The sequence below is a fragment of the Ailuropoda melanoleuca genome, chromosome 17, assembly GCF_002007445.2.
Source record: "Ailuropoda melanoleuca isolate Jingjing chromosome 17, ASM200744v2, whole genome shotgun sequence".
Classification (NCBI taxonomy): domain Eukaryota; kingdom Metazoa; phylum Chordata; class Mammalia; order Carnivora; family Ursidae; genus Ailuropoda; species Ailuropoda melanoleuca.
The window spans coordinates 4,595,057-4,620,818 of NC_048234.1; the positions used below are offsets into that span (position 1 = coordinate 4,595,057).

The 25,762-nt window shown below is 42.8% G+C and overlaps 1 protein-coding gene across 1 annotated transcript; it reads right to left on the reverse strand.

The window, feature by feature from the left end:
* Positions 1 to 597: 597 nt before the first annotated feature.
* On the reverse strand, positions 598 to 25,675 carry LOC100482937 (myosin-1-like). Its single transcript, XM_034647013.1, is given in 44 exon segments — positions 598 to 776; positions 2,645 to 2,740; positions 2,864 to 2,968; positions 3,493 to 3,663; positions 3,751 to 3,786; positions 3,788 to 3,877; positions 4,185 to 4,388; positions 4,476 to 4,784; positions 5,196 to 5,320; positions 5,410 to 5,575; positions 5,853 to 6,036; positions 7,303 to 7,499; positions 7,644 to 7,762; positions 8,947 to 9,073; positions 9,664 to 9,760; positions 9,762 to 10,051; positions 10,138 to 10,228; positions 10,308 to 10,453; positions 11,287 to 11,463; positions 11,557 to 11,799; positions 13,891 to 14,080; positions 14,082 to 14,144; positions 14,243 to 14,379; positions 14,468 to 14,500; positions 14,502 to 14,592; positions 14,886 to 15,003; positions 15,085 to 15,172; positions 16,439 to 16,509; positions 16,603 to 16,912; positions 17,657 to 17,750; positions 17,752 to 17,825; positions 17,941 to 18,090; positions 18,181 to 18,299; positions 19,098 to 19,236; positions 19,388 to 19,491; positions 19,581 to 19,679; positions 20,327 to 20,390; positions 20,522 to 20,614; positions 20,699 to 20,813; positions 21,576 to 21,603; positions 23,388 to 23,544; positions 23,657 to 23,800; positions 23,892 to 24,128; positions 25,653 to 25,675. Coding segments are annotated over 43 exon segments (5,811 nt in total). The 5' UTR covers positions 24,096 to 24,128; positions 25,653 to 25,675; the 3' UTR covers positions 598 to 623.
* Between the last annotated feature and the right edge of the window lie 87 nt (positions 25,676 to 25,762).

Consider the following 25,762-nt stretch of genomic DNA (forward strand, 5'->3'; position numbering starts at 1 on the left):
GTATTTTTGAGTGTCTAATCCAAATGTTTTACAGTTTCATTTATCTTGTGTAGATAATTACTATTTTGATTTATTTTTGCTCAATCTCGAGATCAAGAATTTCCTAGCATCTTATGAAGAAAATAAATTACTTCATTAACAGAAATCAGCTTTTTCGATAACTAGCTGGTGTTTTGCCCAGTGAGATTTATCAGATACTCTGTGTTCTGTATGCCTAATGCCCGCCTCTAGGCCTTACCTGCTCTCCATAGGGACAAGTGTGGCTGAGGGCATTTTACTCTCAGGGACTGGCCTGTCTGCTCCTATCATGTTTTATTCTTGGTGACTAATTCCTGCTCCATTAGATACAAGCCAAAATATTTCCCTCCCTCCCTTCCTCTCTTCCTTCCTTTTTCTCTTTCTTTTACTTTCTCTCTTTTTCTCCGTCCTTTCCTTCCCCCCCCTTCCTTCTTTCTTTTCTTGATAAAGAAAAAGATGAATTGACACAGTGGGGGGAAAAAAAGAGACTCACAAGTTATTTGCGGATAAATTTTTTATCTGCAAAAAACCAAAGTAGAAAACAGAGTGACAAAGATGTTCACATTTTGTGCATTTCTTTGGTCACTTTTTACCATTTGGTTGAATTACTCTTCACTTAGGATTTTCGTGTGGACTTCCCGACTCTTCACCCGCAGCTTGTTGACCTGGGACTCGGCAATGTCAGCCCGTTCCTCGGCCTCCTCCAGTTCGTGCTGGATCTTGCGGAATCTGGAGAGGTTGATGTTGGATTGTTCCTCCTGAGAATGAATGGAGATGCATTTAGGAGGGAAAGGAGCTCAGAATTTCTAGTTTCTTAGGTTGGTTGGTGTCAAATTTCTTTTTACTTAAAAATGCTTCACTCTAGTAAACCTTAAACAAATTAGAACGCTCTTGATTTTGTGTGTGTGTGTGTGTGTGTGTGTTAACTCCTCTCATGCTTCCTGAACTCATGGATAACAAGGAGGGACAGGTGACATTTGCCGCTGACATTTCTAAAAGTTCTCTTTTTTAACATGTAAACACCTTAGAGCTCCTACTAAATATGTCAGCTTTCTAATCTTCCCCCCCCCCCAGATTTTGGTGAATGAACCAAACCTTCTTTAAAAAAAAAAACGAAAACAACAAAAACCTTCTTAAAAAAACCTAATGAATCACTGAACACTACAACAAAAACTAATGATGCAGTGGCTAACTGGACGTACTAAAACCATACCTATATTATATCAAGCTAATAGCCTTGAGTATAAATTATTGTCCCTTGACAATAATTGCCACTTAATGCAATTTAGAAATGAAACAAGATTTGCTTCCCAGAATAGTCTTCAGTAGTCTCTGATTGTTTTTGAACAGACAAGCAGTGAATTTGGGAAGCCGGTTTGGGTTTAGTCTTTGGTAATTGTCCTTTTTTAAAAGGCTCATTGACAACTGTTCAAAATATGGCATTCAAATTTAGAAATGCATGAAACTTAGAATCACTAAATAATAGAGCATGAATAAAACCTCAGATCTTCCTGTTACAGATGAGGGAAGTAGGGGGTAGAGACATGTTGAGTCTCCCTTTCTCTCTGTCACCCTTACACCCGCTTCCCGCCCCAGACCTCAGAGGTCAGAAGAATAATGAAAACCACTCATGGACAGAGGAACTAATTTGTGATGAGGAGGTATATATATCTATTCTTACCTCCTTAGAAAATTGATATTTATTATTTCAAAGAAATCATAGGCTGGGGAAATGAGATAGGTGGAGTGGCAAGAATCTATTGGTCTGAACATGACCAGGAGCGTCTGAGTTCCAGACTTAACTGCTTACTTGTCACCTTCACTTATGTATATGATGGTATTTCAAACAGTGTTCCAGAACAGAATTCCTATTTCTTTCTTGCCCTGTGAATCTGTTCCTCCCTTAGTTCCCTGTTGTAGTCCTTGTTGCTGCACCATCCCTCTGGCTACTCAGACCACGGACTTGATGAAGTACCCTTGATTTCATTTCCGCCACCTCCCCAGGGCAACCTATTAGCACATCTTACTGTTTCTCCCTCCAGAATTCATCTTGAATCCCTCCACTCTTCTCTATCTGCTCCACTCCTGCCCTCAAGCAAGCCACGGGCCCACCCGAAAAGCCTCCTAGAATGTCACCCTGTACCTACCTGTTATCAGACAATCCATTCTCCACAAAGTAGCCAGAATATTCTTTTTAAAAAGTATAAACCAGGGCATGACTGAGCAGTTTAGAACCCTCCTGTGGCTTCCCAGTGTCCCATTGTACTTAGAATGCGATCCAGACTTCCTACCAAGGCCTGGAAGGCCCTGTGATCTGCCTCCTCTCGTGCTCCTCAGCCCTCTCTCTACTGCTCTCTCTGTCCTGCTTTCTGCTCCTTGAACCAGACTCTTGTCCACTCAAAAGCGTTGTGTTGCTCTTCCCCTTCCCTGGAACAGTTTTCCCTGGCTCATCAAGTTGTTAGTTTCTTCTCATTGTTTAGAACGTCATTGACCCTTTTCCTTTGATCCTTCCTCATTGTACCCTCCTTTTCTTTCCTTTCATTCCTCTAACTAAGCAGGCTTGGCCATGCCTAAGTCCGGGGCTGGGAGGGGATTATGTAGTCACTCCAAGGGGTTCAAAACTCACCGCTTCCTCAGCTTGTCTCTTGTAAGATTTCACCTTCGCTTGCAGTTTATCCACCAGATCTTGGAGCCTGAGCACGTTCTTGCGGTCTTCCTCAGTCTGAAATAATATGTTGAAGAGTGAGTCTCTTGAAAGTACAAATACCATCAACGTTTTGTTGTATGTTAGCTTTTTGAGCCCTTGCAGACTAGGATGAAAACCTAGGTAGGCCATTTTCCTTACCTGGTAAGTGAGTTCCTTCACTCTCCTCTCATGTTTGCGTAGACTCTTGACAGTTTCAACATTGTGCTTCTGTTCACTTTCAACTTCTCCTTCAAGTTCACGGACCTGCAAGAAGGTAGGTGTTTTATTTTATTTTATTTTATTTTATTTTATTTTATTTTATTTTATTTTAAGATTTTATTTATTTATTTGAGAGGGAGAGTGAGAGAGCACAGCAGGGGGAACAGGGGAACAGTAGAGGGAGAGGGAGAAGCAGATTGTCCGCTGAGCAGGGAACCTGGTGCAGGGCTCGATCCTAGGACCCTGAGATCATGACCTGAGCTGAAGGCAGATGCTCAGCCATCTGAGCCATCCAGGAGCCCAGAAGAAGGTAGGCATTTTAAAAGACATTTACTGTGATCCATTCACTCAGCGGATTTCTGCTTCTTCAGATGACCTGCAGTGCTGCTTTTACTCTGCTTTATATGTAGTTTTGATGGCCTGGTCTAGTTGTGTCCTTAAAAGCTCTTGGACACCAAGGAACATTTCTCATTTGTCTCTGCATGCCCCAATCATCCAGCAGTACGAGGTACTCAAAATCATGCACTGGTTTGGAATGAGGTGAGAAATATGCTGATCAGAAGACCCACCCTGGCCTCCAGTTTCTGGATCTGCTTCTTCCCGCCCTTCAGGGCCAGCTGCTCAGCCTCGTCCAGACGTTGCTGCAGGTCCTTCACCGTCTGCTCCATGTTCTTCTTCATGCGCTCCAGGTGGGCGCTGGTGTCCTGCTCCTTCTTCAGCTCCTCGGCCATCATGGCTGCCTAAACAGTAAAACAAAACCCATTGAGAGAGATGAGCAAGCACATCTGGATTCAAGATTGACCCCCACCATGTTGCCCGCTGCTCACATCAGTGATGGCCTTCTTGGCCTTTTCCTCTGCGTTGGCGGGCTTCCTGGACAATGTCCTCCATCTCTCCCTGGATCTGGGAAATGTCTGTCTCCAGCTTCTTCTTGGTGTTGATCAGGCTTGTGTTCTGGTTAAAATATCAAATTTAGAAATATTTAGTACATGAGAGCAAAATTAAGATGCCAGATTTTTAATGAACTCATGAACTAGTTAAGTAATTAGTATCCCTCCTTGTTCCATAAGTTATCTGAGGTGACAGCATGTTTTTAATGTGACTGAATGTCACAGTATAGATATTGTTAAGCATAAATATTAAATGTTTTAAAACTTCATCCTCCATGAAACATTATGAATGCATTTTTAGGTAATGCCAAGATATGAGCAGGGATTTCAATTTAATTCCTTTGCATTTTTCACTATTGTGTTATATTCACCTGGGTGTGGAGGAGCTGGACGCGCTCACTGGCATCCAGGAGCTCCTGTTCTGCGATTTTCCTGCTCCTCTCCGTCTGCTCCAGAGTGGCCCGCAGCTCCTCGATCTCGGCCTGCAGCAGGTTGGCTCTGCGCTCCACCATGGCCAGCTGCTCCTTCAGGTCCTCCTGGCCGCGGAGGGCATCATCCAGGTGGATCTGGGTGTCCTGTGGAATGAATGATCATGGAGACACCTTGTTCTCAGAGCTGAAGTCGCCCCAACCACCTTGGGGCTGTCTTTTGAACCCGCTTACTTTGAGGATGGCTTGGGTGTTCCTGTAGTTTCTCAGGGCCTCTGCAGCCATGCGGTTGGCGTGGTTCAGCTGGATTTCCATCTCATTGAGGTCTCCCTCCATCTTCTTCTTGAGCCTGATGGCATCATTCCTGCTCCTGATCTCAGCGTCCAGGGTGCTTTGCATTGACTCCACGACCCTGACGTGGTTTCTCTTCAGCTGGTCAATTTCCTCATCCTTCTCAGCAATTTTCCTGTCGACCTCAGACTTGACTTGGTTCAACTCCAGCTGGATGCGCAGGATCTTTCCCTCTTCATGTTCAAGAGATGCCTTTAATGACAGCAAGGGGTCACATTAGCAGGGAATGGAAGTTTATATAGTATTCTAGAAATAGGAATTAGTTCTTGCTCTTGTGCTGCCATAACACATCTTTATTCCATTATTCTGGAAATTATTCTACAATGTGTTGTTGATTTTATATATTTCTGTCTCCCCAGCTAGATAGTGCCCTTGACAGCAGGGACCTTAACTTATTCGTCTTTGTTTTTTTCTGTGTCTGGCACAGTTCCTGACGTACAGGTGGTTTAGTTGCGTGCATGGTCGATTATCCATCCCCATACTGAGTACACAGAGTCAGAATTACTTTTCTTTTCTCTTAATTTAAGAATTTCATCAATCCTTGCATGCAGTAGTCTCTAATTCCTCTTGTAATTGTTGTAGAATGTACAGTAAAATGTCTACCTCTGCCTCCTCTAACGCGGCCTGAAGTTCAGACTTCTCTTGTTCCACTTGCTTCTTTATCTTCTCCAGTTCATGGATACGTTTCCCTCCTTCTGCAATCTGCTCAGTGAGATCAGAAATCTCCTCTGTTGGTGAACAAAGATATAAAAATTTGTTCAGTGGGGGAAAACATTTTTTCGGATCTTGGGTTAAAGAAAAGGCGAGATGTGCTCACGTTGCAAATTCTTATTTTCCCGCTTCAAGGTTTCAAGTTGGTCTAAAGATTCCTCATAAGCATTCTTAATCTTGAACAGCTCTGTGCTAAGGGAGCGGGACTCCTTTTGGGAAGCTTCAAGTTCAGCATGAGTTTCTTCATACTTCTGTTTCCATTCTGCCAGGATCTGAGGGGCAAAGAATGGCCCAGAAATTTAATGGATAAAGTTGATGGGACGGACACCATCTATCCTGGCACATTTCGGAGTTGAGATGATCTGGCACTGACAGATCATTATGAATGAGAAGAGTGGAAACCACAGGCATTGTCCCCCTCCACCGCCTACCGTGGAGCAGGAGCTGCTGAGAACAGCCCTCAGGCAGTTTGAATAAGACACACTGAGGATGGCAGGCTGGCTCTCATCCTATGTTGAACACTGAGGCAGAGACTACCGCACGAGTCACCTTGTCGAAGTTTCTCTGCTTCTTGTCCAGGGCGGCGCAGGCCGCGTTGGTTCTCTCCACGTCCAGCATGAGGTCCTCCACCTCATTCTGGAGCCGCTGCTTCGTCTTTTCTAGAGAAGCGCATTTGGCGTTCACGGCTTCCACGTGCTCCTCGGCATCCTGCAGCCGCTGGGCCAGCTTCTTTCTAAAAAGTGAAATACGGACAAGAGAAGTGAGTGGCCATCCACACAACTGGATGCTTCAAAGTAGGTACAAAAGAGTGATTTCCAGAACCAGACTCCTAATACTTTGCTTTTCCATCTTGTTTTGTAGGCCCAGTTCTGTGTTAACTCATTCCCACTCTCCTATGAACTAAATCCTGAAAACAGTCTAAATTTCAACATCGCCATACTTCGTACTCAGGTTTTAAGGCCTTCTGTGATCAGCACAAGCAAACATTTTACCCATCAGAGTGGCTGGTTTGCTCCTCCTCTCTAGAATAATAATATCTGTCTTGAATTGCTGTTGTTTATATCTTGTCTCCACTGAATTCTCATCTCCAGAGGGTGGAGTGTGTATCTTGCCCATCTTTGTTTTCTCGTAGGCTGTCACACATATTAAGTGCTCCAGTGTAGGATGAATTGAATTCAAATGAATGAATTCAACCTCAAATCAAATAGACTTGGTTTTGGCTAACCGTGTCCCTTATTTTTCCTGGCTTTTCAGTCATCATTTAATAAAAATAAACTTTTCCAAATCATTATCAGTTTTGCTTTGTGAGCTCCACTCAGAGGCTCTTCTAAGGCATCCCCCCACCACGATTCCAACTACATGCTTGTACATGAGTCACAGCATAAATAACTAGATCTCTCCTGAAACTTCCTGTTGAATGAATAGGTTTCTTCCTGTCCAGTTTCTCCATCTTTATAGTTCCATCTTGAACTGTTGATTGCGTTGAATATTTGGTCCTTTGTGAAATGTTGTGTATCCTTTCTTATTGCAGAATTTATATTTTCTTTTTAGTCTTTAACAATATACGTCTTTGTTCCGCTACGAATAGCCATGTTTTTACATCTCAGAAGGAGGAGCTATGTTCTGAAGCCCAGTTATTTTCCCCTTACACATCTAACATCTTGGACTGATTTTCCCATTAGTGGCTGAGAGGGAGGAGAGTCACAAGAAAGTACAGTTAACACTTAACTCTGTCTACACCTTTATAGATAGAATGATGTCAAAAGTTGTCCTTCAACGTCCTCTTGCCTTACTTCCTTTCTTTTTCTGCCCTCTAGCTTAATTTCTTTTCCTGCACCGCCTAGATTGTTTGTCTTGCTTTGGTTTATGTTCACGCATGTTTTTTTCCTTGGTTTTTCAGATTTGTTGTGGGAGCAATGGACATTTTCCCATATAGTGCTTATGGCAGATGTGCTTTGTTAACAGAAATATTTCCATTTCAACTAAGTCTAGAACATACTTGGCCTCCTCCAGCTCCTCTGTGCGCTGGATGGCGTCCGTCTCGTATTTGGTCCTCCACTGGGCCACCTCACTGTTGGCCTTGGACATTGCCCTCTGCAGCTCGGCCTTGCCCTCCTGCTCCTCCTCATACTGTTCCCGCAGCAGGTCACAGTCGTGGCGGGCTGATTGCAGGGCGTGGGCCAGAGCACTCTTGGCCTGAGAACATAGAGATCAGAGACTTAATTTGATACCTTTAAAGTGACGTTTTGTCCCTAGGCTCCTACAGGCCATCAGAAGAAAATCTGTGGAAGTAAACAAAACACAACCTCAAAAATAAGGATAGTGACAAGTAGGGCTTACCTTTATTTCCTCTTCAAGCTGCCTTTTCAGTTCCTCGATCTGTTGCGTGAATGCTTGCTTTCCCCTTGAGAGCTGAGAAACTAATGAGTCCTTTTCATCTAGCTGGCGTGAATATTCACCTGTTAAGACCAAGATCGAGAAATCTCAACCTCATTTTGGAAATCAGAACTCTGGATTAAAAACTGGATCAGGGAAAGGGAGCTGAGTTTGAAACACATTAGAGAATACGGGTTACAGCAAGCCACCAAACTCCACTTCAGTTCTGATGAGCAAATCTATGTAGAAATGAGAAGTAGGGAAAGCTTGGAGGCTGATCACATACTTATGAGCAACACAAAATATTTTGGAAGATATTTAAGTTTATTTATTGCAGTAGAAATTGGTCAAGAAGGATGTAACAAGAGATGTTAGTATTTAGTAAGAATCACAACTTTCTTTTTTTTCCATACCACTAAGTTATAGAAAGAACTTAGAGAAGTGTCTACAAGGAGCATTTTGAGTCTTTGAGATTACAGGGTTTTTTTTTCATGAAGTTTACTAACTACCTGTACAACAATAATAAAAGCCTGACTTTGAACTCTGTCATAGAAAGAACAATATTTCAATGAATATGAAAGAGTAAAGTGGTTCTCCAACACTTCGATCTGCCTGTTACTTTAATAGTCCAGGTGACCCATAAAATAATTTCCTTCTTGTTATCTCTCACTTGGGGAAGAGGAACTTTGGTAAAAAGTTGGGTGGATTGATTAGGGGACAGAGGAAATGCAGAAACTCTCCAATTTGATAGTCGAAATTCCACAAGCATCACTTAAGGCTCCTGGGCTGGGTTGTAGTGCTGAATATTGCTCTGTGTGACTGTGCCAGCTAGCAGCGTTTGGCCAGACTTCAGGAAGAAGAGCGGAGTAAGCATTCCTGGACAGTCACTTCATCACTGCCATAGTCTGTCATCTTTAAAATGTGGATTCCATTACAGAGACTGTTGAGGGTAATAAATAACTTGTGCAAGCATTTTGAAAAGTGCAAATAAATACTGTGAAGCTACACTTTTAATTTGATAACTTGATGAAAGTCAAATCTGCTTTAAAATGTATAAAAACAGAAGACCCTGCTCTCTTTAATGGAAGTCACAACTGTAACAAAAAAGAAAGCAATCCATGCTAGCGGTCAGTGATGTGTTCATAGTGGTAGTGATGGGTATCCCCAGGGGGTAATCTGTGATCTCAACAAGTCAGTGCAGTTTTTCAGCGAATTAAGCATCCAAGGGAAATTTGTCATTCAAGGTCAACACTGGTACATGGCCCACCTGCTTCCGTCTGCAGACGCGCTCTCTGAGCCGTCAGGTCGTTGATCAGCCGCTGCTGCTCCTCTTCCTTGGTCTTAAGTTCACTCATCTGATCTTCTAGGGTGCGACACATCTTTTCAAGGTTCCCCTGCATTCAGAAAGTAGTAGAAGGCATCTCAAGCAAGCATTTGGACCACAGGAATTTTCCGTAATCCGAGCATTCCATACGGGCTGGGGCACCTATTTATTTTGAGAATACAGTATCTTTATAAACAAAAACATAATCAAAAGATTACGAAGGAAAGAGTAACAGATGACATAGTCCAAACATGCTACCAGTAAACTGCTTTGTGAATTCAAGTCTTTACTCGACTGGCTTTCTTTGATAGGAGAATAATGATACTTGATTCAATTCTCGGTGATTTTTTCAAAAAACATATTATGTATTTGTGCTTAAGGGGGAAAACAGAAGCTTCATCAAGGTGAGGTGTTTTTAAAATCCCAAAATGTATAGTTGAATCGTAGTTTTTATTTGGAAGAGCTAAACTTTCCACTCTATGTTCTTTGGGTGTGGCCGTTCTCACAACCAAGAGCGAGTGCTTCCCTCATCACACCTGAGTGTCTGTCTTTCTGCTTGCTCTGTCTGTAGTCTCCTCCTGCCAGTTACTGAGGATTCTTGAGCGGCTCACTCACACCTGTCTCACAGAAGTCTCTTCAAGACTTAAAGCATGATTGTACCTTGGCTTTGGAGACTGTCTCCATGTTACTGGCGAGGTCATCGATCTCCATCTTCAGCTCGCTCTTCTCCTTCTCCAGCTTCTGCTTGACCCTCTGGGTTGTCGATCTGCTCCCCGAGCTCGGCCACGCTGTCCGCGTGCTTCTTCCTCAGGGTGGCCGCCGTGGCTTCGTGCTGCAGGGTGGCCTCCTCCAGGTCCCGGCGCATTTTCTGGAACTCGGCCTCGCGCTTCTTGTTCATCTCGATCTGGGCAGAAGTGGCCCCGCCGGCTTCCTCCAGGCGCTCGCTGATCTCCTCCAGTTCCCGGGAGAGGTCAGAGCGCTGTTTCTCTGCTTTGGCCCGGGAGGCCCGCTCTGCCTCGATTTCCTCCTCCAGCTCCTCGATGCGGGCCTGGGGGTGACACATCAACGTGAATGCCAGCTCCTGGCCTTTGTGATTCCCGGGATGCGCAGAAGAGGTGGGGGGGTCCGACTCACCTGTAATTCCTTGATCTTCTTCTGTAGCTGCATTGCGAGGGCCTGCTCGTCTTCAATCTTGCTTTGCAGATTGCTCATTTCAAAGTCTTTCCTGTTAGAGAAGCATTTTATGTCAGTCACAGATCTAATAACAGTAATTTCCCCATGGAAATTTTGTCCTCATTGCTTACTTTTTGAGTTTCTCATCGAGTTGCTGCTTGTCATTTTCGACATCCATTGTGGATTCTTGAGCCAATTTTAGGTCTCCCTCTAGTTTTCTCTTTGCTCTTTCTAGATCCATTCGGATTTTCTTTTCTTGTTCCAAGGATCCTTCAAGCTAAAAGTTAATAATGCATGAATACAGTTCTAGGACTGTTATCATCTTTTATCGCAGGTTGGACTTGTAAACATTTAACTTCTATCTAATCAGCAGTTTATTTTGATTTTTCTGTGCATAAGACAAATTTGTCCCATTCATTCCATTCCCTTTGCTGTTTACCTAGTACAAGAGCCATTATTTAAAAAGTGAACCATGCCTCATTACCATATGATTATAGTAAACTGCTAGGGAGATGTCATGCCTTTTGAATCTCCCCACTGGAAGCCATTGTGATTAGTGCTTCTCCATACCCATAGGCACCATAGCAATGTTTCTAAACCATGATTTTTGCCGGTTCCTCCCTTACTCAGATATTTACAGTGGGTTCTCTATTCGATATCAGATCACATTTAAAGCTGAATTCATCTTCCACACTCCTTATTTGGAGTCCCCTTTTTCCCTGTGAGAGAAAACCTTATGGATATTTACTACTTCTTTGCTCTTGCTGTGCTCCCTGCTTAGAGCACCCTCTCTGTTTCTTCCCATAGCCATTTGCTTTTTGATCCCAACCAAAATCCATTTTGTTTGTACAGTTTTTCTTGGTAAACAGAATAACCTTCCTTTCCCCTAACCCTTTTTACCCAGATCGACTGTTACCTACAACTTTCTTTATTGATTTTTTTTTTTTGACTCTATGGGTGTTCATCTTAGACCTTGTACCGGGGACGATGTCCTGCACTAATTCATTGGAAACTCTTGAAAAGTATTCACTACATTATTAGAATGTAAATGCAGACTTATTTAGTTTGTTACTAAATAAAAAATTATTTTTTATATGATGTTAGGCTTACATCATCCACTTGCTGCTCTAGCTTGATTTTAGCTTTGGTCAGGGTGTTGACTTTGTCCTCTTCTGCCTGCAGGTCGTCCAGGGTCTGCTGGTGGGCCTCTTGGAGGGCCTTCTTCTCCTTGGTCAGCTTTGCGATGGTTTCGTCCAGGCCTGCCATCTCTTCCGTGAGGTTTTTCACCTTGAAAAATCAGAAGGAGAAATGGTATCTGCTCTAAAGCATTTTAGTAGCGTGGCAGAACCTGTGTATGGTAGAACAGAATATGATTCATACCTTGTTCTCTGTGGCATGCTTCTCCTTTTCAACCTTGGCCAGGGTCAGCTCAAGGTCGTCAATGTCTTTCTTGAGCTCTGAACACTCATCCTCCAGTTTTCTCTTCTTGGCCGTCAGCTCGGCGTTGATCTCCTCCTCATCCTCTGCTCTCTCAGTCACCTCCTTGATTTTGGCCTCCAGCTGGATTTTGGTTTTGATCAGCTGGTCACATCTTTCCTCTGCATCAGCCAAACTATCGGCTTCCTGAAAAGGGATAATAGACACCTTTAGATTTTAGTTCTCTGGACATTTCAGATTTCATTAATATTTTGAAACCAAACAAGTAAATTTTGTTTTAAGGCCTTAGGCTAATTTTTATAAGCTTTCCATCATCTAGGAGATATTTATTGGGTACTTATTATGGCACTGCAGATTTTTTTTTAGAGGAATTTAAGTCAGCGTTCCTGATGAAATTATGATACACTTCTGTTTGCTAACGATTAAGTTCAGGACACACTGTCCCTAAATATGGCACTTTGGCATATTGCATACCGTAAACTGAAGGAGTTTGAGAAAATGGGTGAAGTAGGAAGCCCACTCTGACCTCCTGTACTCACCCTTCTTCCCTGAAACAGGTCATTAAACTCTCATGTGAAAAGTACCCTCCCTGTACTAGGAGGAAAGAAGACATTCTTATCACCAGAGATGGGAATTGGGGGCCAAGAAGGCTGCATAAACAACCTTGTTAAAGTAACTTTTATCTTCTTTAGTTACTTCTTCACCATTTACTACCCTTAGCTCAAACCCCTTTGTCTTATCAATTCTTTACAAATCTATCATTTGTCTAAAAGATATACAAGCTTCCTGTGGTCTTCAGTCTCTTGTAAAGTCTCCCGTGTACATGTAAAAATCAATAAATATGCATGCTTCTCTCCTATTGATCGATTTTTAAATTTTCAGACTCAGCCAGGGACCTTATTAAGAAAGGCTCCAGGAAAAACTTTTTCCTCCCCTGCATGATGTCACCTACATTTAATGTGTTGGTATATAATTTCAGATCAGTCACCTTTCTTTCTTTAATATTTATTTACAGAAAAGCTTAGTGTATGAGAAGCAAAATGGCCGGGTATCCAGCGGGTTGCTCAGATGGAGGAGCAATACCAGGAAAGTGACTTAAAGGAAAGATGTCCTACAGAGTAACTGGGAATTACAGAGAACACATGGAAGAAATAAGGGGAACTGAACATGTTCAAAGGTGGTGCATAGAGAAGTAGCGAGCATGTTTCTCACAAGAGGGAATAGGGGTTGGAATAGAAACTCTGTGGGAGCAGGGACCATGTCTCCTGCTTCCAGTTGTATCCCTAGCGCTTGGAATGTCCTCATGTATTTATTAAATGTGCGGAGTTTAATGATGCTGAAAAGAGGTCATACTTCTCGAAGGAGAGGAGTATGCCCAGAACAAAGAGATATGCCCTACAGTTATCCACTGGTTCTCCAAGGTGTGATGAAGCTCTTCTTAACTTGGAAAACCCTGTTCTATATGAACTACAGGGAAAGGCACAATGCCAGCCTAGGTAGGAACAGACAGTTCATCTTTCTTCAAGTTTCCTAGTTGAGTGTCCCAAGCCTAAATACCCAACTGGACCAATGTCGATTTGCTTCTGAATACAGAGGACTACAGGGTCCCTTTCAGGGTTTAGATTGTTGATCTTAGTAGCAAACTGAAAGTCTCTTGTCATTTGAGTCACAAAGGTAGGTTAGACAGTGGTGTTTGATCAAATATTTCTTCCCAATCTTCTGGATGTTTTTTGGGACATCAGAACGAGAGTATCAACCCCATCTCATGCTAGCTCAAAAACTGACACTATTTATAGAAAATATTGCCATTATCCTTGCACTGACTATATTCTTTCAGGTACTGGAGAGTTTTTAAAGACAAAGTTGAGAGGGAAGTTGCCAGTTGTTTTCATATTGGTTTCAAGTTGATGCATTTCCATCACAATGTCTCCTCCCTCTCCACTGTGAATATGGTTCTTTTTTTCACTGGTCTTATGTGCTCTTTTCAGTAGGGAGAATCTTAAGGAGCAAAGATCCCCTCACTTGTTGCCCACATTTTGCTAGGAGAAACAATATGTGGAAAGGAGGAGTGGTTTCATTTTTTCTTTTTCAACAGCAAGGGATCCTACCACAGTGCTTGGTAGTAATGTTGCATCTGGGATTGTGTAGAACTTCTAAGGAGTTGTGAATTAGGAAAGTTTGATAGTCCCTTAGTGAGGTGGAATTCAGACCTTCCTCTTGCAACTGCTGAACTGAAATGTTAGCATCCCATTGTAAGAAATGGGCTCAGATACTCACAGCTTGGACCTGGAGCTGGAGGTCATTTTTCTCTTGCATGAGAGCAACCATTTTCTCTTCCAGCTCTTTCCTTTTGGCCTCAGCCTTTGCAAGGCTTTCTTTGGTCTTCTCAAACTCTTCCTTCATGTTGGCCATCTCCTTTTCTGTCTCCGCACTCTTGAGGAGGGGCTTGATCTTGAAATACAGCTTCCCAGGGCCAGTGCTTGACGTTCATGAAGGCACGGACGTTGTACTGGATGCAGAAGATGGACTCTCTGTGATAGGAGCAGAAGTGGTCAAAGTCAGGTTCCCACAGGAAGCAGAATTAGAAGGGTCTAGGCTGAGGGGGCTCAGTAAAGCATCTCTATAATACCTTCTCTCCACCATCCTCTGGTACTCCACTCTCGCCAAGTACCCTCTGCACCTGGCCTGGGTTCTGGTAATCAGCTGGGCCAGCTTTTCATCTCGCATCTCCTCTAGGAGCCCCAGAAGACCAGCTTTGAAAAAGACCTGTGCATGGGAGGAGTTGCAGATCAGACACTGTACATAAACTTCATAGGGAGATGGATAGCATCAGGTAGGCTTCAGAGACCATTACCTTGGTGTGACCAAATTTATACTGGGTGTGGTCAAATGTCGATGGATGCAAGGAGCTTCTCAGAAGCCTTCTTGCTGTCAATGAACTGTCCTTCGGGGATAGCACTTGCATTTAATACCTTGTATCTGTTTAGGCCAAACAAATAAATGATAGAGCTCTTGTCACCAACAAGACATCTTGCCTTGCTATAGAAATGACATAGATTTTGGGTAGTCTAACAAACATAAACAAGAAATCATATCCATGTCTTTATTCTCTGTATATCAAAGGGTGTCAAACTTTTAGTATGTCAATACAGAGTCTGTCAAATGTGTTTCTCTTTTCTTCAATTATAATAGTATATAAAGGATTTTTCCATCGAAAAAATTAAAATGAATAAAAGAACTTTTTAAGATAATTTGCAGTGAGAGAGTCTGACCTCTGTTTGAAGTCTGCATAAAGGATCCTGCTTGGGAACCCCTTCCTGCAGATACGGATCCCCTCCAGCACCCCGTTACACCGCAGCTGGTGCAGGACAAGTTCATGCTCCATGGCCCCTAAAAGGCAGAATACACGTGCCTTACTTCCTGGTCTCAAGTAAACGGCCTGGAGTTGTTTGGGTGTCAGATTGGTCTTACCTGGAGTCTTGGTTTCATTGGGGATGATGCACCGTACAAAGTGGGGGTGAGTGCTCCTCAGGTTGGTCATCAGCTTATTCAGATTCTCCTGTGGAATTTATGAATGTTGGTTTTAAAAAGCACTGTTTTCATGCATTCATATTTACAGACATAATCATTGTGACATCCGTGACATTGGTGCAATTCTAATAGTATCTAATTATAGGATCCAGTAGTATCTAATTCAGATACTATCTGAATAGTATCCAGATTTGAAAATAAGAAGAGTTATTTCTGGAATTTCCACATTCCCAAAATGTCCTTCTCTTTCCTGTTTTTGTGCATTATAAACATATTTTTCTATTAGTCGTTGACATGGTCACTGCTGTTGAATTTCCAAGCATGTGTTGTAGATTTTGTATGATATTCTTTTTACAAAATTTTTTTATTATGTTGGTCACAATACAGTACATCCTTAGTTTTTGATGGAGTGTTCCATGATTCATTGTTTCTGTATGACATTCTAAATGTAGGGAAATATTCTACCCGGACTCTTTGGTCTAGATGTATGATCTAACTTTACAAATAATTCAGTGTCTTCTTCCAAATCTCTCATTTCTTTCTTTACCCTATTTTAAATTGTATCTGCTTCTCTATCACATTCCTATTCCTTATCCTAATTACAGAGCTGTGTCCTCCTCCTCATTCCACAGAAAGTGGCCTTTTAGTGCCTCACTCTGGGAATTGGCAGAACACCAACAGCCATGTTACCAAGTGTGAGAAGAAGTATTCCAACTTGTGGAAATCCTGGCTTTTCAGAGTCACTTAAGTTTCCATTGTTACAGATGGGACTGTCCTAAGAAAAGTAAATTTTCCTTCAAGAGCTATTTCTTATCACATCTGGTTTTTTACTTCCTTTGTTTAGAATCAGCCTCCAGTTCTCACAGTGATCTTCTGTCTTCAGCTTTCAAAATCCACTCACTTCAGTTCTGAGCCAGTATACACCAAGGCACGTACATCATATGGAAGTTCCCACAGGCTCCAGCAAATCTCATGTTTGGCTTAGTCCTATCCTAGCAGAACCTTTTAAATGTCAAATGACCTTATTTCCTGGCCCCAAATTTAATTTTACCATCTGATGCTGACTCCTGCAATTCACTCTCATCCCTCCTGACACCCTGTCTCCTGTATACAGAGGTGTCTCTTCCAGACGACCCCAAACTCTCTAAGACTCTGTTCTACCATCACCCACTGACCTGTCTCTTTGAGTCACGTCCAGTTCTGGAATCCTTGCAGGATTACTTCCCTTTCCCCACAAATACAGTAAAATTTTAAGTTCTTGAATCTAATAAGACAGAGCAAAGGAAGTTCATACCCTGAAGAGAGCAGACACTGTCTGGAAAGAAGAACCCTTCTTCTTGCCACCTTTCTTGGCACCGCCAGCCTCTAAGGGGGGCAGAGAGCACAAGCAATCATAGCACAGCTTCCTCAGTGTATGTTTGATACATGAAATAAAGAATGACTTCTGTTGGAATTTACCTGCTTCAGCAGTTGCTGTCCCAGAGAAGAGGAGAGCCAGAGTCTTCATTGCAGACTTCTGGTACAGCCCAACCACAGTCTCATTCAGGGGGTCCTTGTTCTTGTCCAGCCAGCCGGTGATGTTGTAGTCCACGGTGCCAGCATAGTGGATCAGTGAGAAGTGCGCCTCGACCTTGCCTTTGGCAGGCTTGGGCTTCTGGAAGTTGGCCGACTTCCCAAGGTGCTGCTCATACAGCTTGTTCTTGAAGGAGGTGTCTGTGGCCTTGGGGAACATGCACTCCTCTTCCAGGATGGAGAAGATGCCCATGGGCTGAAAGGATGAAAAGAAACAAATGCCTTTGAATTTTGTGTGCTTGTAGAAATAATATGTGACATCTTGATCCTCTTTGAGTAAATTCATCCTTTAATTTCTTAAAATTAATGAAAATTCATCCCTTGGGTCAGAAGTTGTTAAATTAGCAAATATTTATTGAGTGCCTGTTGAGATCCAGGTGCTGTGTCGGGCTCTGGGATGTGGTGGCGAGGGAGAGGAATGAAGAGCATACTCTCTTGGAGTTCATGCCTTGCCGCACAGCTCCACAGCCGTATTTCTCCAAGTGTGACTTGCAAACTGGTTGCATCAAAAACACTTGGTGAAAATGCAGATTCTAAGGCTGAATCCCACACTTCCTAAAAAGTTTTCCCAGGGGTGAGATTAAGGAATTCTGAAATTTTATTAAGTACCCGCGGTGAGTCTCAAACTGCTTTAAAGTACTAGAAATTTGCATTTCAGTTGCTAGTAAAAATGAATCTAAGGATGACAAAGGGATGCTGGGTAAAAAATACTCTTTATAGTGCGCTTTTATAAGGAAAGGTGGTTTTAAGCCCTTGCATTGCGAACTATCGGGAAATGGAGAGTTCTGGATGCTAGAGAAAATATTCACTCTCCTTTTAGCAGAATTTCTCCATCAGAGTTAGCAAAAGAAGGAGCTTTCCTGATACTATTTATGAGTAGAAGTCTTTTAAGATTTTTCTCAGCAGTATATAATCTGTGACCTGAAAAAAGCAAGCAAACCTTCTCGATGAGCTCAATGCAGGCGGCCAGGTCCATCCCGAAGTCGATGAACGTCCACTCGATGCCCTCCTTCTTGTACTCCTCCTGCTCCAGCGAACATGTGGTGGTTGAAGAACTGTTGCAGCTTCTCGTTGGTGAAGTTGATGCACAGCTGCTCGAAGCTGTTGAACTAGGTGTTGGGAATAGCAAGGAGTTGGAGCGAGTCTGGAAAATCCAGTGGGGATTCGGCAAAGCAGACACAAAATGGAAGGGCCTTCAAAAGGCCATTTATCCAAACAACTCACATCAAAGATCTCAAAGCCGGCGATGTCCAAGACCCCGATGAAGTACTGTCTGGGCTGCTTGGTGTCCAGCTGCTGGTTGATGCGGGTGACCATCCACAGGAACATCTTCTCGTAGACGGCCTTGGCCAGAGCGCCCACGGCATTGTACACCTTCGTGGACAGAGCAGTGATTGTTGGCGCTACTAAAGACATGCTCTGAAGGCCTGGGATGGGGGTCATTCACTGAGGTCGTGCACTCACCTGCTGCACCGTCTGGCCTTTGGTGACATACTCGTTGCCGACCTTGACCCTGGGGTAGCAGAGGGCTTTGAGCAGGTCAGCAGAGTTCAGGTTCTGGAGATAGGCTGCCTTGTCAGCAACTGCAGAGACACAATTCAGGCACCCCACATGACCTACTGTGGGCCCCACAATTCATCGGGGGCAGAGTGATGAGTGAACCACTTTATAGAAAGTCTGTATGGAGGTGAATTTGCATATGTTCATCAGAGGCTCAGCTGTAAAGAAGTAATGAATTTGTATGATCCGGCCATCGCACTACTGGGTATTTACCCCAAAGATACAGACGTAGTGAAGAGAAGGGCCATATGCACCCCAATGTTCATAGCAGCTTTGTCCACAATAGCTAAATCATGGAAGGAGCCAAGATGCCCTTCAACAGATGACTGGATTAAGAAGCTGTGGTCCATATATACAATGGAATATTACTCAGCTATCAGAAAGAACGAATTCTCAACATTTGCTGCAACATGGACGGCACTGGAGCAGATAATGCTAAGTAAAATAAGTCAAGCAGAGAAAGACAATTATATGGTTTCTCTCATCTATGGAACATAAGAACTAAGAAGATCAGTAGGGGAAGAAAGGGATAAAGAAAGGGGGGGTAATCAGAAGGGGGAATGAAGCATGAGAGACTATGGACTCTGGGAAACAAACTGAGGGCCTCAGAGGGGAGGTGGGTGGGGGATTGGGATAGACCGGTGATGGGTAGTAAGAAGGGCACGTATTGCATGGTGCACTGGGTGTTATACGCAACTAATGAAGCATCGAACTTTGCATCGGAAACCAGGGATGTACTGTATGGTGACTAACATAATATAATAAAAAATATTTAAAAAAAAGAAGTAATGAATTTGGAATGAGCTTTTTGTCTGTGTTACCTTCGGTGCCGTCGGGCTCGGCCTGCTCCTCCCGCTGCTTCTGCTTGAACTTCATGTTCCCATAATGCATCACGGCCCCTGTGAGCTTGTAGATGGAGACTCTTTCATCAGAGGTGAAGCCCAGGATGTCAATGGCACTCTACCAGGAAAGATAAGAGGACAAAAGGGCAGAAGACACTAATTTATTTAGGGGAATTTATACCATATCCTTAACCATGCCTATAGAGGGGTGTTATTGTCATTCCCATACATAATGGATTTGAAGAAAAAAAACTATGTATGTGACTTACATCTGTGGCCATCAGCTCTTCTTGGTCATCAATGCTGGGGACGGTGATCTCCCCTTGACTGACGAAGGCATAGTCATATGGGTTGGTGGTGATCAGAAGCATTTCTGGGGACATAGAATTCAGGGTATACGTTTTATATTAGAAGTTGTTGATAAAATGTTTAACTTCTAGCTTATAAATTTAAGCTTCTTACCAATTAGATCTGGCTTCTTGTTAGACATGATCTGATAGAAAATGTGGTAGCTCCTTTCCGCCTTCAGTTGGAAAGTAACTCTAGACTTCTCCAGAAGATCTGTAATGGAAAGTAGACACTGCTCAAGGGGGAAAAAATTATAAAGTTCCTGAAGTGATTTTGGAATTTGGGATGATTAACTAAAAAATCTCACTGGCCTGTTGAGATTTCAGCTGAATGTTGTGCCTCTACAAACACCATTACAGGTGCTCTTACCACCTCTAGAAAGAACCTAAGCATGCCTGGCCCAGGACAAAGACATTTCTCATGCAGAAGATCCTTGACATTTGGGATATAATTGATTCTTGAGAACCCCTCCCTCCTCGCGGTGTTTTCTCACTTTATACTAGAGGGACCACTAGGAGCACCATTTATCAAGTCTCAGGCTACAAAGAAATCACCTGTTCTCAACTGGAAGGCAACTCATTTACCATGGTGTTAGTGTTTTCTCAGAGAAAGCTGGAATTCGTTCTGAGGCTGGAATATCTCAGACAAGCCCCATGGCTCCTGGCAGTTCTTACAGAATCATTAGCTCATGACTGGGATAAAGCACACTGTGGGCTATGGATAAGACTGGCATTAACCACGGGCATGTTTGGCAGCAGACTGGTGTTTCACAGGCTCCAGGCTCAGCAGGAGCTGCAAAATGTTCCTCCAGACCATCATTTGTCATTCTTGGATTCTGTTTAGGAGGTCCTGTTACTCACATGTTTCAATATCAGCAGAAGCCAGTTTTCCCGTGGTACCAAAGTGGATCCTGATGAATTTACCCTTGCAAGTAAAAATGATATGTTAAATATAAAACTTGAAGCACTCAAGAAAAATGAGATGGAGATGATAGATCAGGCATGCTTTCTCTGGCATGGAAGGGCTGAGAAGACCTCTGTGACCAGGAGACTTACAAAGCGAGAGGAGTTGTCATTCCTCACAGTCTTGGCATTGCCAAAGGCCTCTAGTAGGGGGTTGGCGCTGATGATTTGATCTTCAAGGGTCCCCTGCAAAGGCAAGAGCGGTCCTCACCTCTGGGGCTCCAGACTTCCTGAGAGCCCTGAGAGTCTTGAGTCTGGCCCCAGACCCACCTGTATTTTGCCAGAAGTAACTTCCTCCTTCTTCTTGTCCCCGGTGACTGCAATCGTTGCAAAGTACTGGATGACACGCTTGGTGTTCACAGTCTTCCCCGCACCAGATTCTCCGCTGTCAAACAGAGACCAAACATACGTGAGGAATTAAGCTATGTGACAAATGAAAGTACTTCCATCATTAGCATTTACTACCTTATGCATCCATCTTTATATGTCTTTGTCAATTTTTCCTAGCTCCTTCTCTTCAGCCTACTATAGCTCATATTATCTGTTGTTTTGCACTGACAAGAAGGGAAATTCATGCATTAATCACCTAACATATTTCTTGAGTGCTTAAAATGTGCCAGGCTCTCTTCCAGATGCTGTGGCCTGGGCTTGAGAGGTCCAAAAGGCAGCCACCCAACAGCTATGTGGGCGATGAAACCGTAAAAAACTCTATGAAACAATGGGTATGTTTTTCAGTTTCCTTAGACTAAGACATAGCTCAAGTGAAGTCTTGAAGGACTAGACATTTCTCAAGTAGGCCTTAAAAATGAGCCACTGGGAACATTCACAAATGGCTCAACGTTCAGAAGACTGTATGTTGTTCACTGCCATGTACCGGGTCCTGACTGGGCACAGAGAAAGGGTTTGTAGCCCGTACTCTTAGGAAAGTTCTGGGCAGCTTTTAAGACTGGACTAGCAAATGACAAAGTTTAGGACTTTGTTATTTTACATTCTGATGCAGTCTAAACGCTACAACAAAGTACAAACGGTATCCAGGTCCAGGCTGATCGGCAAGGCTTCAATATGGCAGCACTAACTAATTTCTTTTAGTTTGTCATTTTCCCAGTGTGAATAAAATACTAATACATCCTAGAATAGTAATACATACGTGATTAAGATGGACTGATTCTCCCGATCTAGAAAAAAAAAACAGTGGCCAATCAGCATCATACCAGTTACCCAAACAGAACTTTCTATAGGGAAACATTTGGGGCATTGAGTGTAAATAGTGTGTCATTTTAAATGGAGTTTTAAAATATATTATTGTTAAGTTATATATGATATTATTCTTAAATGTCTTAAGTTGAGTCCATAATCTCTCATGCTCATTATGGACTCTGGGAAACAAACTGAGGGCTTCAGAGGGGAGGAGGGTGGGGGAATGGGATAGGCTGGTGATGGGTAGTAAGGAGGGCACGTATTGCATGGTGCACTGGGTGTTATACGCAACTAATGAATCATGGAACTTTACATCAAAAACCAGGGATGTACTGTATGGTGACTAACATAATAAAAAAATATATATATATTTTTAAGATTTTATTTATTTATTTGACAGAGATAGTGATGGCCAGCGAGAGAGGGAACACAAGCAGGGGGAGTGGGAGAGGAAGAAGCAGGCTCATAGCAGAGGAGCCTGATGTGGGGCTCGATCCCATAACGCCGGGATCACGCCCTGAGCTGAAGGCAGACGCTTAACCGCTGTGCCACCCAGGCGCCTCATATAATAAAAAAATATTATTAAAAAAAATAAATGTCTAGGGGCGCCTGGGTGGCACAGCGGTTAAGCGTCTGCCTTCGGCTCAGGGCGTGATCCCGGCGTTGCGGGATCGAGCCCCACATCAGGCTCTTCTGCTATGAGCCTGCTTCTTCCTCTCCCACTCCCTCTGCTTGTGTTCCCTCTCTCACTGGCTGTCTCTATCTCTGTCAAATAAATAAATAAAATCTTTAAAAAAAAAAAATAAATAAATGTCTTAAGTTGAAGAGAAACATAAAATGTTGTTATATCTTAAATTCCTTGAGCCCTCATAGTAAGTGTGTCCTTCTGGTCTAAAATAAAGAGCAGTACTTTCCAAAGCCAGAGACACTCTCTGGTTGTCAGCTGTGGATTTCAGTAGCATGCTCTCTGCTGATTCATGCATGGAACTGAAAAATGCAAAATGTGCAAAGGGCTTGGACTGTAGTGTAATAGGTTTAAGCAGTGTTCATCAAGCCAAGGTTGAGATTTAGTTTCTAAATGAGTCATTTGTCCTCACGAAGAGAAGGGAAAAAAAAGTATTTTACAGCCACAGCCTGCAACCCTAACTCTGATCAGTCCTGCCAAAAGTGTGCCATCAGGTCAAAGAAAGATCAGTTGAGAGAACTGCCTCAATTAGAACAAAAATCCTTTTAAGGGAGGAGAAAACAACAACTTCTCTTTCTGTGCAGGTAGCCCCCAAATACCATCTTTATTCAAAGAGAGGCTATCTTCTTCTCTGAGATGGTCTCTGATGCCGTTAGAGGTAACAATATTCCTCAAAAGCATCAAATCTGTAGTCAACAAGAAACTTAAGCACGAGAGGATGGAACATATATTTTTCATTTCCATTCAGATAATGTGATTCCACCGTTACTTAATCTTAGCTATTGTTACTTAAAGCTATACCATAAATTATGTATTTCTAAGGAGGAGACTGCAAGCAAGTTAAGTTTAACAGGGATAGAGCAGAGGCGTGGCCTGGTAAAATCATGGAGGTGGGTGGGGTCTGGAGGGCTAGGTTTTAATTCCAGCTTTGACTGCCTCTCCCTCTCGGTGCTTCAGTTACCTCTTCTGTACAACCTGGGACTTGGATTAGATTATCTCCAAAGATCTGCTTAGCTTTAACACTTTGTGACTCTAGGTGGTCAGATAATTTGCATGCGAAACCCTGGAGCCACTCACCCGTCAGCATGAACTGGTAGGCGTTGTCAGAGATGGAGAAGATGTGGGGCGGGGCCTCCTGACGCTTCTTGCCTCTGTAGGCCGTCACCACCTCTGTGTTGTACACCGGCAGCCACTTGTAGGGGTTCACGGTGACGCAGAACAGGCCTGAGTAGGTCTACACCAAAAAGAAAAAAAAAAGAATATAATCATTTCATGGAGACCTTAATCATCCATTTTTCAAACTATTAACTAGCTGTATGAGCAGAAGGCCATGAGAATGAACTCACGTAGATCATCCAGGCTGCATAACGCTCTTTGAGGTTGTACAGCACCGCGGGCTCGTGCAGATGGGTCATCATGGCCATGTCCTCGATCTTGTCATACTTGGGAGGGTTCATGGGGAAGACTTGGTCATCTTTCACTGTCAGAGTCTGGCAAACAGGGAAGAGAACGGTTCATGTCAACTGAGCGATGAAACACAAGAATTGATAAAACGTGGCCAGCTCCAGGGGCTCCACTCACCGCTCCAGCTTCGGTCTTCACCGTCACTTTCCCTCCTTCTCTGCTCTGGATGGTCCCTTTCACAAAGGATTCTTTGGGCTCCGCCACAAAGACAGATGTCTTGGCGTCAAAGGGCCTGTTCTGGGCCTCAATGCGCTCCTTTTCAGACTTCCGGAGGTACGGAGCTGCCTCCCCAAAAACGGCCATTTCCTGGTCTGAACTCATGGCTGCTGAACTCAGCCCGGTCGAAGACCCTGCCTGGGATGGAAAGAAAAGATAAGAATAGTCTAGAAATTCAGGTATTCGATGTCACGTTTAGGAAAAGAAAACATTTTGATTCGCTGAGCAGTTGAGGACTTAGCGTTGTGTTGAGTACGACCACCCACCTCCCTGGCTTGGCTGGAGGTGAGATGTCAGTGTCTGTGTTCTGTGCCAGTGCTGATAAGTACTTAATGGAGCTTCTGCAAAGAGACTGCGGTTTGTGGCTCACCGTATGATATCGCAGCTGCTCTCTCTGTTTTATTTGTTATGTGTGTTTATTTCTGTACGCAGCCTGTGATTGGCTTATACAGAACACAAAGCTAAGATGATGGCCGGGTGTCCTCCAGCTCTTTCGTTGAGAGCTCTTATCCTCCAATTGGATTATAAGCACCTTGCAGGCAGGGGAGCACTTTCTTTCAAGGCATCCTTTGCGCCTCTTAGGACACATGCTAGGTACAGGGAAGGACTCAAAGCTGGCTTTGTGAATTAAAAGTACAATAGATTTATGTTGTGAAAATTCTAACAACTATTTTGTACGTAGTGAAAATCTTTTCATTATAGATTTGGGTTCATTATAGAGTACAAAGGATACCTGATAAAGGAAAGCAGAAATGTAGGGAGCTCTGCTTTACACTGTTTTGTTAAAAAAAAAAATTCTATTTTACATCAATTTCTCTTGTTTCCATACCATAATTTTGACAAATTTGGCTTTTTCACTTGTCTTTAGTATTTCTCAAAGACTTATTATAAAATATTATTATCTGTTTTCTTACTTTATTACTGAGATTCTCATAAAAATTTCACAAAACTTTCTTTTTAAGATCCATCCATCTCTTGCCATTTTAATATTCATTAATCCTGTCAATAATGGTCAGAGGTAATTTGTTTTATAATAATAAAGTTTTTTTTTTCCAGAAGAACTCAGAGCACTTGTGTAAACGTTTCTACATTTTCCCATTCAAACTGCAGTGATTTGGATAACACAAAATGCTTTGTCTTGCTGAAAATGCCCACAATCATTTTTCATAGCATTTAAATTTTTTTTTCCATTTTATGGACTGTGGCACAACATGTGAATTTAAGCCACTTTTCCAAGGGAAGGACTCAGTTCATTCAGACAGCATCTCAGGTTGGTTTGTTTGTTTTTTTTTTTTTTACATTATATGGTGCTGAGGAAAAGCTGTAACATAGGAAATTTACATGTTCTCTATAAATGGATAATAACACCAAAATGTTGTATTGCACGTTGTCATTTATTTAAAAGACTGCAGTGCTGGAAATAGAAAAAAAAATTGTGTATAAAACTCCTCAAAACTCTAAGAAAGCATTTTCAGGTATTGCAGAGGATATAAATTAATGAGAACGAGTATCTAAAGTCCCTCTCAGAATTTTTCAGGGGAAGCATGATCAGCCATGAAATGAAAATGCTTTCATTTCATAACCCCGTGAGCACGCTCCAACCCCTGCGGAAGATTTCTTGCAGCCTGTGAAGAGCGAGGAAAAAAAAAATCGGGATCTTACCTTAGAAATGCAACCTGGAAGTGGGTCAGAACTGTAAGAAAAAGAGCAAATTTCTTCTGGTTAGACCCTAACCATCCCCAATAATAGCCTAATTCTTAAGTGAGAATCAG